General features: G+C 41.5%; 1 protein-coding gene across 1 annotated transcript in view; it reads left to right on the forward strand.

The window, feature by feature from the left end:
- Positions 1-19,587, forward strand: part of ASB7 (ankyrin repeat and SOCS box containing 7) — a 48,196-nt gene that overhangs the window by 4,063 nt on the left and 24,546 nt on the right. Inside the window, exons 3-4 of the mRNA XM_059180162.1 lie at positions 4,215-4,336; positions 6,356-6,617. Of these exons, the coding sequence (XP_059036145.1) occupies positions 6,407-6,617 (211 nt within the window). The 5' untranslated portion in view covers positions 4,215-4,336; positions 6,356-6,406. The remainder of the gene's footprint in view (positions 1-4,214; positions 4,337-6,355; positions 6,618-19,587) is intronic.

Here is a 19,587-nt window from a genome sequence, read left to right on the forward strand (position 1 = left end):
TGAAAGCACAGTTCTAATTTGTATCACTTAATCCAAAAATGTGTGGACTTTTAGTGAAAATAATATGCAAAAAGCTATTAGTGACTAATCGTGTATGCCAAAGGAAACTGGGGACATGTGGCAGATCTGGTGAAAGTTGTCTACAGTTTCAGACAGGTCTTAAATATATTTTGTTTTATGGTTATCTTATGCTTCGCTCTGTTCTATGAATATAAACTTCTTTGAATTATGTGCAGCAAGAAATTTGGTTTCAACTTAATGCAGTTCACTTGGCATCTTTATGGAATTTAGTGGTAACATTCTAATCCCCAAATTTATAGTTTCAAGTATGGTCAACAGTGTAAAAGCTCAGAGGCCTGTGTGATTTTCTTTTGACACCATGGAGAGTTGAAATAGATGGATTTGTGAAATTTACACACGCTATTCAACGCACTATCCTGTTATCAACACACATTCCCCAAACAATCCCAACACACTTTCCCCAAAATGATATACACTGGGGAATGGCTCATTTGGGGATGTAATTCTGAAGTCTTCCTTCTTTGTATGTTTATTTCTCTTTTTGGGCTGAAACCTGAAATGGAATTTCCAAGATTGCACCTTCCAAATTTTAGTCATTCTGAGTCTTTACTTTAAAACAACTCACATTCACATATATTTCTTGAGAAGGTTGCCTCCATGGCCATATTGTTTTGCTTTATAGGTGACTTCCAGGAGTTCTCAGATTTTCGAACTTCCCCTGGAGGGGAAATAGACTTTTTTCCAATCTCCTCACCTCTGGACTTCTGTGATTTTTAATAGACCCCTTTAGCACTGGATTGTGTATTTCCTTTTTCAGTTCTATAGTCTTTTAAAAAAAATTTATTCACATGTGGATAGCTAAATTGTTAAGTGCAAACTCGCAAAACACCATGATAAAATTTATTACTTGTCTGGTGCCTTGGACTGTTATAATGGATATTTGGTAATAAGTCATTGCCCTTCATAACTTAAGGGATGAAGCTGACAGGAATTATGTGTGCATGGTATGTGTGTCTGTTTTTTTCCAGGAAAGACTGATGCATGTGAAGTGTGCTTTTTTGGTTTAAACTTACAGTTATTATTTATAGCACTTAGCATTGTCAGAAAAGAGAAAAGTGATCTTAACATTTCTGGGTATATTTGATTTATGTTAAGGATGCAGAATTTTTTTTTTTTTTTAAGATTTTATTTATTTGAGAGCAAGAGCTAAAGAGTGAGCACAAATGGGAAGAGGGGCAGAGGGAGAGGGCGATGCAGCCTCCCCAGTGGGCAGGGAGCCTGTCGTGGGGCTCGATCCCAGGACCCCGGGATCATGACCTGAGCTGAAGGCAGACGCTTAACTAACTGAGCCACCCAGGTGCCCCGATAACTTTCTGTTAAAGTTCTACCAAGAGGTAACACCGGTGGCCAAGGCCCAACAGTGTGCCAAACTCAGGCTCTCAGTGAACTTTCACCTGTCTGACTAAAGGAGCCCGTACAGCATTATCACAAGTTACTGTGATATGTGCACCTTTCTTGTTGAGAGAAATAGTCACTTCATCTTCTAGCACAGCCTTTTCTTGATATTATTAATAAATTAATACCATTTCGTATTCTCTCCACCCCTATCTTGCATCTCCTCCTCCACACATACTCCCCTGCCTTCATGGAAGTGGCCATGGATAGATGGGAAACCGTAAGAGCAAGGATTCTTAAAGGCTGGAAACCATGGAGAGCCATCTCCACTTCTCTTGGGAGGCAGGGGATACCAAGAACACCCTTGGAAATAATGCATCCAGTGGTGTTGATTTTTGAAATGCAGATATAGCTCATGTAGAAAATAATCTCCTGTTCATTTGTAGAAAATGCTGGAAGTTCGTCATTGGAGACCCTCAGTTTGCACATCTTAAACAGATGTTTTATTTTAGCATAGTTTTGCACATCTAGAGAAACGTGCACAGATAAAACAGAATTCCCATAAACTCCTCCACACCCTGTTTCCACTAACATCTTTTTATTTTATCTTATTTTATTTATTTGACAGAGAGAGACACAGTGAGAGAACACGAGCAGGGGAAGTGGGAGAGGGAGAAGCAGGCTTCCCGCCAAGCAGGGAGCCCAATGCAGGGCTCCATCCCAGGATTCTGGGATCACGACCTGAGCCAAAGGCAGACACTTAACGACTGAGCCACCCAGGCGCCCCTTCCGCTAACATTTTATATTAATAGCTGCATTTGTCACAGTTAAGGAACCAACAGTGAGCAGTATTTTTAATTAAAATCCATAGCATATTCACATTTCCTTAGCTTTTACCTAATACCTTTTTTCTCTTCCAGGATCTCATCCAGGACATCACATTACATTTAGGCATCTTGTTTCCTTAAGCTCTTTCTGGCCATGACAAGTTTCTCAGACTTCTTGCTTTTGATGGCCTTGACATTTTGAGGAGTACTGGTCATGTATTTTGTAGAATGTCCTTCCATTGGAATTTGTCTGGTGTTTTTCTCACAATTAGTCTGAGATTATGGGCTTTGGAGAGAAAGACCACCAAGGTAAATGGTCATTCTCATCATATCATGCTAAGAACATGACTTGGCACTGCTGCTGTTAACCTCGATCACTGCGCTGAAGCAGTGTTTTTCAGGTTTCTCACCATCAGAATGCTTTTTGCCTCTCTCTCTGTGCTATCCTCATTGGAAGGAAGTCGCTCTGCATGGCCCATGCTAAAGGGGAGGGGAGTTATGCACTACCTTGAGCAGGGAGAATCTACATAGGTCTTTGGAATTAGGCACAGATTTTGTTTCTCGTCCCCTCCTTTATTTATTCAACCAGTGATAGCAATATGGGCATAACGATATTCTACACTTTGGGTTAGAATCCAGTAGTATTTGAATTATCTTGTTCAAATTGTTCATCTTGGCTATCGAGAGCTCTATTTGTTGGTTCCTGTGTTCCTGTGACACACCCCCATTACTGCCGTTTTTCTTTGATCGATTTCTTTTTGGCACAGTGAGATGCTCCAGGCCCGTCTTGTGTATTTCTTTTCTTGTGCCGCTCCCCCTACCCCCCAGGAATTGGGCATTTCTGCAAGGGTAGTTCTGCATTTTTTTGCAGCTTGCCTTGTAGGGGTTGTCCTGATCATGTCTCATTCTTTTTTTTTTTTTTTTTTTAGAAATGATACGCAGTTTTAAGTCAGGTATTATTTCCAAGTGCATCTTGGCCAACTCTTTGGCCTTTCTTGAAGAAGTTTGACAAGGGAAAAAAGGGTGGGGAGAAAGGAAAGGATCCAAGTAGACTATCCTGATTTGGATGGGTTGAAATTTCTGGTGTGCACCCAGCAGCACTGTGATTGCCAATCTTCCCAAAAGCATGTCAGGTTGCCAGGTGGCCTGACCTTTCCTGCTGAAGTGACACAGGGCTTAGCACACCCACCCGATGGGAAAGGGGTGGCCATTTTCCCAGTGAGTAATTTCTAGGGTGATTCTAGTGTAGTGTGTGAAGTCACTTAGCATGTGCTCTTAACCTTAGTGGTATTCACAGACCTAGGATTTAATTTACGTGGAGAAGGAGCCTTTTTCTTACAGGTTAAGAGAGAATTTTCTCAAAATTCATGTGGGGAAGCTGACAAATGCTGTTGATCTTTTACCTGGTTTGATGTATGCATAAAGGAATAACAGTTTCAAAATGGTTAACATAATGCTTTTTGGGTGTATGAAGTACTAGCATTGAAAGACATAATCTCCTTTTAGTTGTCATAGATTCCATTTTGGGCCTGGCCACCTACTGTATTGAATGAACACAGGCTTTCTTTTCTGTCCTGTTTAGAAAGAGCAAGCGCCTACAGTGTCCGTTAAAAAGTAATTGAGATGAAGCAAGTCTGAAAATATATTGTGAATAGAGCAAACAACAAAAAGAACCTGCGTCTGTATCCAAATTCCAAATGTGGGATTTTTTTTTTTTTTATCTTTATTCTTTTTCAAAAACTGTCCTTTTAGGGGGAAAAAAAATTCCTGAACATAAACCATATTCTCCATCAATTTGGAGATTAACATAGATACCATGGTATTTTTCTCTAAGAACTTATCTGAGTTCTTTCTCTGCTCTGAAAGTTTGTTATAAAATGCTAAAATTCAAGCTTGTCCAAAGGTAGATTGTGCAGCAGCTCTGATTCTTATTATTTTTATGTATCTTCCATAATTGGTATTTGTCTTTAGGTTAAGAAAGCTCATTCACGCCGCAAGCTGGACACACTCTGAGCCTCCTCCCCACGATGCTGTATGTGCACAATGGTTATTAGGCAATCCACGTATCCGGAGAAGGGACATTCTTCCATAAGGTAAGTGACTGAGGGTCATCGGTCATCTGTGCAGTCCCTGCTTTTCCTTCAAATCAGCTAACATATAAACACAACACTTGCTGAAAGAAAACCCAGGTTTGCTTTGATACTGATTGGATCTTGCATAATAGACCTCATTTAAGTGCCAAGATAATTGTCTCATTAAAAAAATAATAATCTGAAGCTGCTTGTTTTGAGCACATAGTAGTAGTAGTTTTAAAAAAAGTTTTTTTATAGAGTTTTATTTATTTGACAGACAGAGATCACAAGTAGGCAGAGAAAGGAGGAAGCAGGCTCCCTGCTGAGCAGAGAGCCCGATGGGGGGCTTGATCCCAGGATGCTGGGATCATGACCTGAGCCGAAGGCAGAGGCTTTAACCCACTGAGCCACCCAGGCACCCCAGTAGTAGTAATTTTAATTAATTTCTTCCAATGGTCTTTGACATCTCTTATAACTCTAAAAATAAGCAGAAACCTATTCCAAAAGGATTCTCAGTTTTAAAATTTCTAAGAGACTTAATTTTATAGTGCTGATTGAAAAAGTAATCAAGTAAAGAGATAAGGGGGAAATCATGTTTATTAAGAAAACAAATTATCAGGAAATTTCTCCCTTTATGTTACTTAATAGTAATATGTAAGAGTTTAAAATAACCATTTTCAATGAATAAAACAACATAGGGTATTTGATTTAACTCTTAAGCTATGATGATTTGACCTAGGTCAGGCTTAAGTTTACCTTGGTACAATCTATAACAAGGAATTTTACAAGATAAATTATTATTGGTAACAAGATTATCCCAAGATGTCTAACCTACATAGGAGACCAAAATGTCTTTAAAGGACTTTATCACATAACTTTTTATTTTTAGAAATGAAAGCCTACTAATTAGGAGATGAGTCTAATCTATTCCTTAAAATTAGCCTAGATGGAATGGCTTCTTAGCAGCAAGTTAGTTAAAGCTTCCATAAGCTTCTGTAAAGCTTAAAAGTGTACTGCAAAAGTTTTTGCACACACATGTGTAAGATACCACTTTTCACCAGTTCAATTTGGACTTTCCTTCTTCACAGGAAGGAGATCTCATTTTATATTGAGTCTGAGTGCATACCTCCTTTGTGACCTATTAGGGAGTGCAGAAATTCAGTACACTCCTTTTTCTTTAAAATGATTTTTTTTTCACATTGGTGAATCAACAGCTTGTTTCAGTTCTTACACTGTTTAAGTATTTTGTGTAATCTTGGTACCCTGCACTCTTATAGAGGCAAACTTCTGGAAACCTGCAATTAGAAAAGTGGAAAAGACACCTGGCAGAAAAAAGGGATGGTTAATCGTGCATCAAATAACGGAGTAGGGAGGACAGAAAGAGAAGAAGAAGTAAAAGGAAAAAATACATGTTGTCTCTGCATTTTACTTTCATTTGCCCCACCCACTGCCTTTTCCCCTCCCTCCCCAAACCTTTCACCCTTTGGGGCTAAAAATAAAATATTGTTAATACTTTAGGGGACCCACCTAGAGTTTTTACTTTTTTTTTTTTTTTTTAACTGCTTCTCATAGTTGAAGGTCTGTAGTCGTCCTAGTCTATGAATTGTCCCCTTGACACCCCATATTCACTCACGGATCTGTGATAGAATCCTTGAGTGGTTTATAACTCTGTGCCTTAGGGAAATCAAACAAATCCAGTTCCTCTGTTGTCTCCCATTTTCTGGCTGACCAACATCATCTTCCATTCTACCTGAAATAATGCTGCTGTGCTCATGGGATCTTTACTTTGAGTTTTCAAAAGACTAGAGAAGACCTGTCCTGTTTCAGCAATCCAGACCTTTATGCCTGGCTTTTTGTTTGAAATCTTTTATATTCTTACAGAAATTTGGTCATAATAGGTGCATGTTAATTAGTTGTAGTAGGGTAGACTGACATTACTAGGATTTAGGTAATTTAACAATGGAAAATCCTGTGCTGTTTAACAGACACAGCACGAGGAGCACGTATTCTAACGTTCATGAATTCTGCTTCCCCTCAAAGGCTGTTCCCTGTGACCTAATGAATCCTTTGTAAAAAGCGGACTCAGCTAGGATGTTACACCACCACTGTCGAAGGAACCCTGAGCTCCAGGAAGAATTGCAGATCCAGGCTGCAGTGGCCGCTGGGGATGTTCACACAGTCCGGAAGATGCTAGAACAAGGCTATTCTCCCAATGGCCGGGATGCTAATGGCTGGACCCTGCTTCATTTCTCTGCAGCGCGAGGGAAGGAAAGATGTGTTCGAGTCTTTCTAGAACATGGAGGTGAGTTTACCGGAAGCAAACCTTTTTTGCCAAGGAGAAACCTAAATTCTATTTAGTTTAAAATATACGTGCCCGTGTATATAATAACGTTTACTGCTTCTCTTTCATTAGCACCCAACTTCTTATCCTCTTCTTCGTGAAGATTCGTTGCAATTATGCGGAGTCTTTTCAAAATCAGATTGTTTGAGAGAGCAGCCTGGTCATTGTGCTTTTTCCCCCCATCCCTGTAGTTTAAATGCAGTCAGGTTTTCCCGGCAACCCTTCGTGTTATCTGGTTACGCTGTTTCAGAAGCAGAAGTGGCTGTGGGACCCACGATTGGAGAGTTACACAAGTTTCCCATTTGGTAATTGCTTGTGCAGAGACCTACCAGAGGTCCCTTTAAATTAAATATCATGGCCTTAGTAGTATCCTGTCTTCTGAATTTACTTCCTTTAAAAAAACCTTTGGATGCTTTCTTTTTTTGCTGTTTTAGAGCTCTTATCTTTTCCAGAATTGTACATAGTCTAGGTTAGAAGACAGGTTAGCTGAGGTCTCATTTTGTTTAAATACACAGAGTTGGAAACCACCTCTGGCATTTTATGCTTTTGCTTCAAAAAACTGTCCATTCCCATAGTTCACAATTTCCATAATTAATAGTAACTGTAGTAACTGCCCTAAACTAGTTGACTTTTTTTCCCAGTGGAATTTCTGCTTACTTTCTTTTCCAGAGATGGACTTCTATGTCTTTTATCATTTGTACCCATTTGATCTTTGTAATGATAGCATGAGCAGTGTTATTGGGACTCACGTTCCACACGTGCCCTTCTGGGGCCTGAATTGCCCCCTGACACAATCAGTTAGTTTCATTTTTAAGGTGTACTGTGTTACAAGACTAGGCAAACTTGGAAACTCCTTGAAGTACAGAAATCTCTAGAAGCCCCAGGGCTCTGGTGAGGGCCTTGTGAATCATGTCAAGCTGGGAATATGAGGGCTGTGAGCGGGAGCCCTAACAGGGCACTGCTAGGCCCGAGACTGAGTCTTCACACATCCCAGGGGCCCCTGCTAGGGACTAGATCCCTAGAACAGTGGACTGTGGGCAAGGCCCAGCCATTCACAGTCTACCTCCTTTGTACTGCCCTCTCGCCCTCCTGTTCCTCTTGCCCTTACCTCGTTGCACCATGAACCTCGGAAAGCTCACTTCCAAAGGGAAGGGAACAGGAGAAAGGTTGGGAAAAAACTGAAAGGTAGGTGTAGGATCAGAACACTTAAAATTCTGGCAGTGCTTACCAAGATCAGAGTTCGCTGTCTTAATCCAACCTAGTCCTGTTACTTTCTGCTGCTACCAGCCTTGCTTTTAAAAAATTAACTTAAAAAAAAAAAGTTACTCAGGTGATACTGTCTCCTTAAATAAAACAATTTTCAGATAAATTACAAATAAAGCCAAAGACCCCTTCCCCCAACTCCCAATTCTTTCTGCCTGTCCCCTTTCAGAAGTAACCATAGATATGAGTTGGGGATCGTTTCCTGACACTATTACATGTACTCATTGAAAATATGTCATGTTATGTTGCGTGTGATTTTAGAACATAAAGGATATCATACTGACCCTGTTTTCCTACAGTTGTTTTTCACTCAGCTATGTAACTTAGGTTTTTTTGTTTTGTTTTGTTTTGGTCTTTGTTTTTAATATCAGGTGTTGGCAAACATTTTCTGTAAAAGGCCAGATAGTAAATATTTTAGGCTTTGCAAACCCAGCTGTTTCTGTCATAATTACTCAACTCTGCCCTTATAACATGAAAGCAGCCATAGACAGCTTGGAAATGAAGGAGTGTAGCTGTGTCCCCATAAAACTTTATAAAACCTATTGGTGGGTCAAATTTGGCCTGGGGGCCTTAGTTTACTGAACCGAGTTTCCTCACCCACCCTCCCCTCTGTGTGGCTGGGGGTGGGGTGTGCACACGTGTGTGTGTATATATTTTTTAGTAGCTTTTATTGAGGTAGAATTCCTATGCCTTACAATTCACCCATTTAAAATGTGCATACAGTTCAGTGGCTTTTAGTATATTTATAGAGTTGGCCCTCCATCATCTTAAGTTATTTTATAACATTTTCATTACCCCCGAAAAACCCTGTGCCTGTTTTGTAATACATGTAGATTTACTCTGTGGGGTTTGTTGTTGTTGTTGTTGTTGTTGTTGTTGTTTTGTTCGTTTGTTTTTTAGCTGCTAAATACAATGTTTTGTTAGTATTATTAGTATGGGCATATTATCATTTATTTAAACCATTCTCTTTTTTTTGAGAGTGGCAGGGAATTTCATTTGTTGAGAACATGGTATGTCCATATATGTGGTTAAAAACCGAATGAAAGGTATTTTGGACTGTTCGGTGAGGGAAAAATGCCTTTAGAGCCCGTCCCTTAGTCTCCTTCCCAGGGGCAGTCAGTCTTCCTGGTTTCTGCGGCGGCCCTGCAGAGATCACAGGTGTACGTAATTATCCATCCTCCACCTTCTAGCCTGTTCCTTTTTTGTTAATAGTCTGTGCTGCATCTTGATTTTTTTCACAGAGCAGTTTAGCTAAGTGATAGCTCCTTGTCCTGTATTAACATGTTCAGATTCCGTTGCATGGATGTAATTTTCTTTAAACTTATCCTCCATTGTTGAACATTCTGATTTTTTATTTTTCTGCTACTAGAATCTATTACAGAGAATGTCTTTGACTCATTTTTTCTTTTTTTAACATATGTGAAAGAGTTTATCTCTTGGATAATTCCAGAACTGCAATGGCCAAATCAAAGGGATGTGAAGTATATTTTTTTTCATTCATTTTTGACGAATTGTTCTCCGAAGAAGGTTAGAATGGCTCCATCCTTACTGACCAGGTGGGATAGTGCCTGTTCCTGGCCTTTGTCAGGAATGTGTCACCAGATGGTTTGCCCTTTCTCTGTGTCATTTGCTGGCCTCTCTCTTTCTTTTTCGCCCCCAGGAATGACATTTGAGGAACAAAACGTTGCAAGACTGGGCTCCTTTTCTGGTACTTTTCTTACTGATTTGTAGGAATTGTTCACATACTCTTTGTTAGATCTACATTGCACTAATTCTCTCTCAGTCTTTAGCTTTTTCACATTTCTGAGGTCATGTTTATATGTTGTTGGGCAGAAGTCTTCATTTTAACGTAGGTGAATTTTATTTTTCTTTCTCCTTACAGTTGGTGCTTTTTTTTTTTTTTTTTTAAAGAGTTTATTTATGAGAAAGAGCATGAGGTGGGGGGAGGGTCAGAAGGAGAAGCAGACTTGCTGCTGAGCAGGGAACCCGATGTGGGACTCGATCCCTGGACTCCAGGATTGTGACCTGAGCCGAAGGCATTTGCTTAACCAACTGAGCCACCCAGGTGCCCTGGTTTGTGCTTTTTTATATCTTGTCATACCCAAAGATCATTATTTGCCTATGTTTTCTTCTCAAAAGTTGTGTGGCGTTTAGGTCCTTAATTTGTCCAGAATTAGGTAGACGTATTGGACAGATGAATTGGATGGATGTATAGAATTGGTTTTGGTGTATGGTATGAGATGGTCAGGTACAATTTCATATTTTTTCCCTGTAAAGGTAGCCTAAATCATCCCTTCTGTCCCCATTGCTATGTCATTCCAGCTCAGTTATAAAGTTTTCGTGTGCGTGTGGTTCCACTGAGTCTAGTGTCTGTTGGTGGAACCCTGAGTCCCTATGATAGCTATCGTAATTAATATCACTCAGTGATAAGATTTGATTTCTGGAGGACGGAGGTGGGGGGAGGGCGTCAGGTCTCCTCTCTTTGTTCTTTAAGGATGTCTTGGCCAGTTTTAGCTCTTTATGTTTTCACATAACATTTTAAAACAACAGAACTAAATATTTTGGAGAAGCTTCTCTTTAGTTCTCGAAGAGTACCGTCTTTTTACTCACTCCTGTTACCGTGGCAGAATTAGGAGGTTTGGGGTGTACTTTTTTCCTAGCACGTTATGTATCAGCTTGGAAACGTTAACAGAAGAAGGAACTTCCTCCTCCCTTGTCCCCTTGGCCACGTGTAATGCTTCAGGGTGCTCTCTGTTTGGCCTAGGCCTGCCTTCTGACCTCGCAACCTGTGTGTCCAGCTGCCAGGTAAGCCTCTTGTACGTTCATGGCTCACACCACAGCCTGTGAGGCCAGCAATTTAGAAATCACCCTTGACTTTCTTCCTCCTAAACAGTTGCCAGATCTTCTCTCTTGCCGTCGGGGGCATTGCTCCACCTCAGGGGAAGGGAACCAGGACCGTGATGCTCTTCCCCATCTCTGCTTCCAGTCTTGGCCCCCTCCCAGCCCGTCTCCGAACAGAGTGATCTGTGATAAAAAATGAAAACGCACATATTTCCTTTTTCAGATCTATCCCTGAAAGTTTTCCACTTCTCTTAGAGTACTAGTCAAAGCCCTTCCTGTGATCTACATGGCCCGGCAAGGTCTCAGCTTCATCTCCGAGCCGCAGCCCCTCTGTGTTCATTCACGTTCACTGAGCTCAGAGGCCTTTGCACAGGACCTGCTGAGTCCCCCAGCTCACCCCACTGCTGCCACACTCCCCTCGTTCACTCCATCTTCTCTGTCACACCCCTTCCTTGGGAATCTCTTGCCATCCAGACTTGTTATGGGATGTTAATCTCTGTACCTTTTTACTGCAGCTCCTGTCACAAGCCCAGTGATTAATTCCTGTGGTATTCAGTGTAACTCCTGTTAGTTTAGAACTTCTGAGGGTAGAGCCCATATCCAATTCGTTCTCGGTGAGAGAGCAAGGAGACGAGTGTCAGCTATCGAAAAGGATTGCTCCCCAGCCTTATGGAGACCAGACTGATGCTTTCTTGAACATGGGCCAGACTTGTGGTGGGATCAGAAAAGGGCTTGACTTCATCACACCTGCTCTTTTCCTGAAACCACAGTTTCTTCAAGAGCTTGAACACCTCCAGTCAGATTGGCCCCCTCCTCCTAATAAGCTTCTTTCATGATGGATAGCAAGGGGAAATGATGTCAGATTCAAAAGGGTAAGTGAGCAGAATAACCCACAGGAAACAGAGGTTCACTTCCTCTCCCCTCCTTACCCACTCCCCCCATGAGAGTGGAGAGAGGATTCATACAGACAGATGAGGTGGCCAGTTGGTAAACTGTAAATCACACGTTCACATATTGATTCAGCAAATATTTCTTGAGCACCTACCATATGCCAGGCTCCGGGCCAGGCACTGAGATACAGAGTGAGCAAACATTGTGCTAGCCGTCTGGCACTTCATAGACTGCTGGGTGGGTAGATTAGAGCCAGCATTTACTACTTTGCACTTAGCACTAGCCTGCTTCTTCACAACCATTCTATAAGGGTCAGGAGTTGTCTTTCCATTGAGAAAACTGAGCCAAATGTTGGGAAGTAATTTGCCCCAGGCCATTCACCCCATAAGTACTGGAGCTAGGATTGAGACCCATGGTCTTAGCCATGATTGTGTATGGGCTCCTATAGGGAGACAGTGCAATTCCAGCAGAGCCACCTGGGTGCCACTTATAAAAGGGGCCCCGCTGTTACAGGAGTAGAGGTGGGGGCAGCCAGGAAGGAGGTTTCCTAGAGAAAGCATGGTTGGACTTGAGGGCTTGAAAGGCGAGGCAAGGATGGGGCACCGGAAGGACAGAGATGTGGGATTATTTGAAACCCACAGGACACTGAGTGTGAAGGGTAGAAGGAGAAGGGGAGCACGTTTGGTTTTAGGAACTGAGAAGAGTTCATTATGATGAAAGCATATCCAAAATTGATTTCCAGGGACCGTGGTGGGCCATTTGACAGGAGTGGTGGAGACAGATATGTGTTGTAGCAAGCTCACTGGTGATGGTATGTGATCTTAGGGAAAGAGCCTGAGATCTCAGGCAAGAGCAGGTGGGTCCCTGCTCCCTGATTGGGACCGTGGTCTCACTTGCCTACACCAACCCTAAATACGTATTTATTGAGCACCTGCCGTGTGTCAGACACCGTTCTGAGCGCTGGGGACACAGCGACACCTAAAGACCCTGCTGCCACGGCACATTTCTAAGTGGAGGAAATTGACAGTGACGTGTACAGTGTCAGGTGGCGATGAGCACTGTGATTAAAGAGGAAGCAGAGAAGGGATGGAGAAGCACAGGATTTAGTTTTAAATGAGGTATGTAGGGAAGGCTCCCAATGTGCCCTTGGAGTTGAGCCCTGCAGGAAAGGAAGACCCAACCATGAGAATATCTGGGAGAAAAATGTTAAAGGTAAAGGAAACAGTCAAGTACTGCACACACTCAGAGATGGGAACATACTTAGCACTTTGAAGAAAAAGCCAGGAGGATGACAGCCAGAGCAGAGCAATGGGAGAGAGGGCCGACTGGGTTAGAGAGACCATCTGATCAGCTGATGTGGTCTGCAGGTCCTTGAAGGCTCAAAAGACTTTGGACTTTGTTGCGACTGAGAATGGAAAACCATCGCAGGCTTCTCAACTGAAGAATGAGGAGAAGTTCCTGAAGGGCTCATCTGGCTTGAGAAAGCTGTCATGTAGAGGAGCCAAGGATAAACGGGAAGACGCATCAGGAAGCTTTGGAATAATTCAGGCGAGAATTGCCAGCGGCTCAGTGTAGACAGTAGCAGTCCTGTGTTGAGAAGTGGTCAGATTCTGGGTAGGTTTTGAAAGGGGAGGCAACAGTCTTTGCGGATAGATTGATTGGACGTGCCGAGGCAGGGAAAAGGAATCAAGATCACAGACTTTTGGGGACTGAGGGGGAAAAAGGTTGCTGTTGGTTGAGGGAGCAGGGGAAAGTTAACCAAATGCAATTAAAAAACCACCACCACCACCACCAACAAAGCAGAACATAGAGGTTTAGGAAGACCACTCACCACTGTTAAATCTGCACAGTAAAACCACCAATGAGTGATCACAGGGTGCTAACAACACTCAGAGATAACAGGCAGTGGGTGACCGAGCCGTGGTGCCCGTGACATGACCACCAGGGAAGCCTGGTCAGGGAGCGGCCATGTGAAGCCACACTGGTGGCCACTGTGGGAGGAACCCAGTTTCAGTGAGAAAAGGAGTGAGTTTGACGTGGTTAGCTGATACTGTTTATATTTCAGAGCGGGTAAAAAATAAAATTGGGGAGGCTTTCTTTCTTGTTGAAACTTGGCCCGTTTACGTTTCCATGAACTTTAAAAATTCAGCGCTGCAGTCCGAGTGGCCATGTTTCAAGAGCTCAGTAGCTACATGTTAACAGCTACCAGGGTAGACCTCACAGAGGTGAAACATAAGTTTGTGCAGGTAAATTATATTTGGCGGCTTGGCCAGTGTGCCCAGGAGGTGTAGCCGTTCCGTTCTAGACAGCGGCAATGACGTGAATATCACAGCGAAGCAAGTCAGTGAAGTTTTGGTTTCCCAGTGCGTAGAAGAATTCTGTTTACGCTGTACTGGAGACTGTGAAGGGTGCAATAGCGTTGTGTTTAAAAAGTATATACAAACCTTTCTTTTATTTACTTATTTTAGAGAGAGAATGCGTGCCGGCAGGGGAGGGGCAGAGGGAAGAGAGAGAATCTCCAGCAGACTCCCTGCAGAGCACGATCTCAGGACCCTGAGATCATGACCTGAGCCAAAATCAAGAGTCAGACACCCAGGCGCCCCTAAAAATATATATATATATATGTATATTAAAATGTGTGTGTGTAGGTGCGCATGCGCGCCTTAATTAGAAAAGACTTCGTCGCTCAATGCTAACCATCACTGGAGCTTTCAGCCAGTCCTAGTCCTTTTGCTGGTGGAGGGTCTTGCCTCTATGTTGATGGCTGCCCACTTATGAGGGTTGTGGTTGTAAAGGCTGGTGTGACTGTGGTGATTTCTGAAAACAAGACAGCTGTGAAGTTCACCACATCGATTGCCTCTTCCTTACACAAACCATTTCTCTGTTTGTGTCTGATAGCATCTTACCAACAGCTTCTTTCGAAATTAGAGTCAATCCTCTCTCACCCTGCAGCTGCCTTATCAACAAAATCGATGTCACATTCTAAGTCCTTGGTTGTCATCTCAGCAGTGTTCACAGCATCTTCCCCAGGAGTAGATCCCATCTCCAGAAAACACTTTCTTTGCTCATCCCTAAGAAGCAACTCTTCATTCATTCATGTTTGGTCACGAGATGGCAGCCGCTCCGTCCCATCTTCAGGCTCCACTTCTAATTCTCGTTCTCTTGCTGTTTCCACCACATCTCTAGTTACTGACTCTGCTGAGGTCTCGAACTCCTGGCAGTCATCCATGAGGGTGGGAATCAACTTGTTCCAAACTCCTGTTCATGTTGATACTTAAACTTTTCCTCTGAATCACAATGCGGAGTGGCAATTAGAAGACTGAATCATTTCTAGGTTTTTAGTTTTCGTTGCTTATGTCCATCAGAGGAATCACTGTGTATGGCAGCTGTAGCCTTACAAAGATATTTCTTAAATAATAAGACCTAAAAATCTTAATTACTTCTTGATCCATCGGCTGGAGAATGGATGTTGTGACAGTAGGCATGAAAACACTATTAACCTCACTGTCCACCTCCATCAGAGCTCTTGGGTGACCAGTTACATTGTCAACAAGCAGTAAAATTTTGAAAGGAATCTCTCTTCCTGAGCAGTCACTGTCAACAGCGGGCTTAAAATACTCTGTAAACCCTGTGGTAAACAGCTGTGCTGTCATCCAGGCTTTGTTGTTCTCTTTATTGAACACAGGCAGAGTGGATTTAGCATGATTCTTAAGGGCCCTAGGACTTTTGAAATGGTGAGTGAGTATTGGCTTCAACTTTAAGTCACCAGCTGCACTAGCCCCTAGCAAGAGTTGGCCTGTCTTTTTCAAGCTTTGAAGCCAGGCGTTGACTTCTCCTCTCTAGCTATGGTAAGTCCTAGATGGCACCTTCTTTCAATAGAAGGCAGTTTTGTTTACGTTGACAATCCGTCATTTAGTGTGTTCCCCTTCATGAATTTTCTGAGCTGGGTCTTCCGGATGACTGGCCACAGCTTCTCCATCAGCACCTCCTACTTCACCTTGTACTTGGATGTTAAGACATGGCCTATTTCCTTAAACCTCACGAGCCCACGTCTGCTAGCTTTGGACTTTCCTTCTGCAGCTTCCCTATGTCCCTCAGCCTTCACAGAACTGAAGAGAGTGAGTTAGGGCCTGGCTCTGGACTGGGCGTTGGCTTAAGGGAATGTTGTGGCTGCTGTGGTCTCTGTCCAGACCTCTGAAATGCTCTCCATATCCGCAGTAAGGCTGTTTTGCCTTTTTACCATTCGTGGGTTCACTGGAGTGGCACTTTACATTTCCTTCAAGATCGTTTCCTTTGCATTCACAGCTTGGCTAACTGTTTGGCACCAGAGGCCTAGTTTTTAGCCCATCTTGGCTTTTGACTCACCTTCCTCACTAAGCTTAATCATTTCTAGCTTTTGATTTAAAGTGAGAGACACATGACTCTTGCTTTCACTTAAAGACTTAGAGGCCATTTAGGGTTATTAATTTGCTTACTATCAATATTGTTAGGTTCAAGGAATCGGGAGGCTTGAGAAGACGGAGAGAGTGGGATAATGGCTGATCATTATTGCTTAAGTTTCACTTCTTATGCAGTTACAGTGTATTGAGCTCACAAACCATTACAATAGTCACATCAAACATCACTGGGAACAGATCACCAAAACAAATAGAACAATAATGAAAAGGTTTGAAATACCATGAGAGTTACCCACATATGGTACAGAGAGACGCATGAAGTGAACAAATACTGTTGGTGAAATGGTGCCCAAAGACTTGCTCAAGGATGCAGGTTTCCTTCCTTTTGTAAAAAGTGTGATAAAGCACAATATAGTCAAACAAGGTGTACCTGTGCTTTCAGATATCATGCTTCAAAATGAATACTTAGGGTTTTATGATGCCCAGAAATATCAGAGTTTCTGAACGCATATAATATAGTATATCAGTACAAATCCCGATAATCTTTCTGACCAGTTCAGTATGCTGTTATGCCGAGGAGTCTGTATTATAATAGTGGGAATTATAAGAAACCCTCGATTATTACTATTTTCCTCTTCGTTTTCCCATTTAGAATCTTTCTAAAAATTCTAAGATCATGTTGGACATTTTAAGAAAATAACCTTAAGAAACCCTGATCTTAGGTGTGTTTATATATCTTCAGATTCAGTGTTTATGTCACTGACCTGAAGGACAGTCAGTTGAAGCTCTAGAAGTTAAATCTGTAGAACAGATCCCCATAGGAACCTAAGGAAAGCATTTCCGGGCTCCTCTTGATATCGTAGGTAAAATCCTCATGGTGAAACACATGAAATAAGTTGGGGAGATAAGGGATAAATCAAAGAAATCCGTAGCAGTGTGGTAAGAAATTATTTTTAGCTTTTCAAAAATGAAAGATTTTGCAAACGACATCTCAAGTGTGATAAAACAGAAAAGTTAATGGTAGGAATTGATGAAAGTACTTGGAGAAAGCAGTTTAGGAGTATATATTAGATCCTTAGAATTGAGAGATCTTTTTGTCCAGTAAATTTTCTTCTAATTAATTTATTTCAAGAAATCCATCCTAAGTGAGGAGATTTTTTTCTGTTTGAAAATTTCACCCCTCATTTCACAAAATTTTTAAAATTCTCATGACGAAACAGGTTAAGTTATTAGACTATGACTACACTTATATGTAATTTTTTAAAAGGTATAGAAGAAAAGCTGCAAGTCTAACATCAGTGTTGAGAGTAGTTATCATGGAATGCTGGGGTTTTTTTCTTTGTTTTGTTTTGTTTTATTTTTCCCACTGCTGCTTTACTAAATTAACATTTTTTCATTAGTGAAAAAATAGTTTTTAGGTGAAATCCTGTTTGAAGACATTATACTATCTGACCTTCCAACTTTTTATTCTGTGGTGAATTATTAGCAGAGTTTTAGATGATCATCTACATTGCTTTCCTCCATCACTTTTGCCTCTCTTTCCTGTGTTAATACTTACAACACGATGCATAACTATGTTGTAGACCTCCAAGCAATTCTTTTCCTATGTAACTTTGCTAAATGCATTTGGTGCTTCCCAGAACTTTTTCAAGGGTAATCACAGGTATAGTAAACTATGGTATGATGGTTATATGTGTATTTTCCTGATTTTAGGATTTTCCTTTTAAATGCAAATGGGATACATATAATAGTACATTGTATAAATCCTGGTTCTGATTTTGATCAGGTTGGTATATATTCCAGTCCTTAGAACAACCAGTTTAAAAAAAAAAAAAAAGGTAAAGATGTATAACCAAAAAGTCAATAGAGACATTAAAATGAAATGTTAAAAAATGGTCTAATAGTACAAAAAAGGCAGTAAAGGAAAGAAGGGGAACAATAGAGGAAACAAATGGTAAACCTAAACTATAGCAATAATTATATTAAACATTAATGGACAAAACACTCCAGTTGAAAGCTAGAAATTGTCTAAAAGGAGTAGACAAGACTCTCTTAAATGCTGCCTACAAGGGGTTTGCTTTCACTGTAGCGAGACAGATAGGTTGAAAGTAGATAAATGGGTAAAGATATACTTTGCAAATGGTAATTAAGTGAAGGCCAGTGTGGCTATGTTAATAGCATATAAAATCTATTTTAAGACATAAACTGTTAACCAGAACTAAAGAAAGACAGTGACAGAGTGAGTGGACAGATTCATCAGGAGGTATGTGGATCATAGATGTGTACATCATAAAAGAGCCCAGTTTGAGGCAAAAATTTGATAATTAAAGGAAAAAGTGAACAGTTTGACAGTCGTAGTTGCAAATTTTTATATCTCTCAGCAATTAATAGAATAACTAGATAAATCAATAACTAGAGAAAATCTGAAAAATAATCAAGTTCATTGACTTAATTGGTATCACCCAGCACCTTCAGAATATACATTTTTTTTCATGTGTGAATACCAGAATGATAGAACACAAGGATAAATGATACACTCACATTGAAGTCTCAGTAAATTTTATGAAACTGTAAGAATTCTGTAAGAATTATAAGAAATAGAAGAATTATAGGAATATGTTCTCTGACTACAGTGGAAGTTTATCAGAATATCTAGGACAGCCTCAGATGTTTGGCAATTAAAAACAATGTTTTGAACTGCATGATAATGAAAATACAATATATCAAAGTTTATAGGATGTATTAGAGTGACGTTTAGAGAGAAATTGATAACTTCAAATGCTTCTGGTAGAAAAGAAGAATGATCTTAAATCAGTTATCTAAATTTCACCATAAGAAACTTGAATAAGAAGAAATTGAACCCAAAGTGGCTGCTCCCATCTGCCCTTCCTTTCCCCCAACAATCTCTGCAGCAGTTATCACAAGAGCCAGCACTCTCCTTGCTGCCAGTGGGCTGACCTGCTTTCAGCACTCAGTGAAAATGCCCTGTGCTTGGAGCATCGTTGAAAATAACAGTGGTGTCAGTTTAGGTGACAAACAATCTGGAAGGGCCAATGACACAGCTCCCTGAGGCTGCGATACTGGTTGGGCCAAGCAACTCAGGACCCTCACATTTAATAGGTGACCTGAAGAAGGAGATAGCCATTTGGGCTTCTTGGGAATTTGGAAGGCTACATGCATGCTTTTTTTTTTTTTTTTTAAGGTTTTATTTATTTATTTGACAGAGATCACAAGCCGAGAGGCAGCCCAGTGGCGGGGGGATGGGGGTGGGGGCAGGCTTTCTGCCAAGCAGAGAGCCCGATGTGGGGCTCGATCCCAGGACCCTGAGATCATGACCTGAGCCAAAGGCAGAGGTTTTAACCACTGAGCCACCCAGGTGCCCCCACATGCATGCTTAAGAAAGGCCAGAGAGGACCCCGGTTATCTGCTCCTCCCTCGCTGAACCTGACACCAGGGAACGAGAGCAGGGGCACACTCCTAAATTCCCTGATGACTGAATGTCCACCTCAGCCTGTCCACAAACCACGTTGCCCAAGTGC

This window comes from Mustela lutreola, chromosome 7 (genome assembly GCF_030435805.1).
Source record: "Mustela lutreola isolate mMusLut2 chromosome 7, mMusLut2.pri, whole genome shotgun sequence".
In the NCBI taxonomy this organism is placed as follows: Eukaryota; Metazoa; Chordata; class Mammalia; order Carnivora; family Mustelidae; genus Mustela; species Mustela lutreola.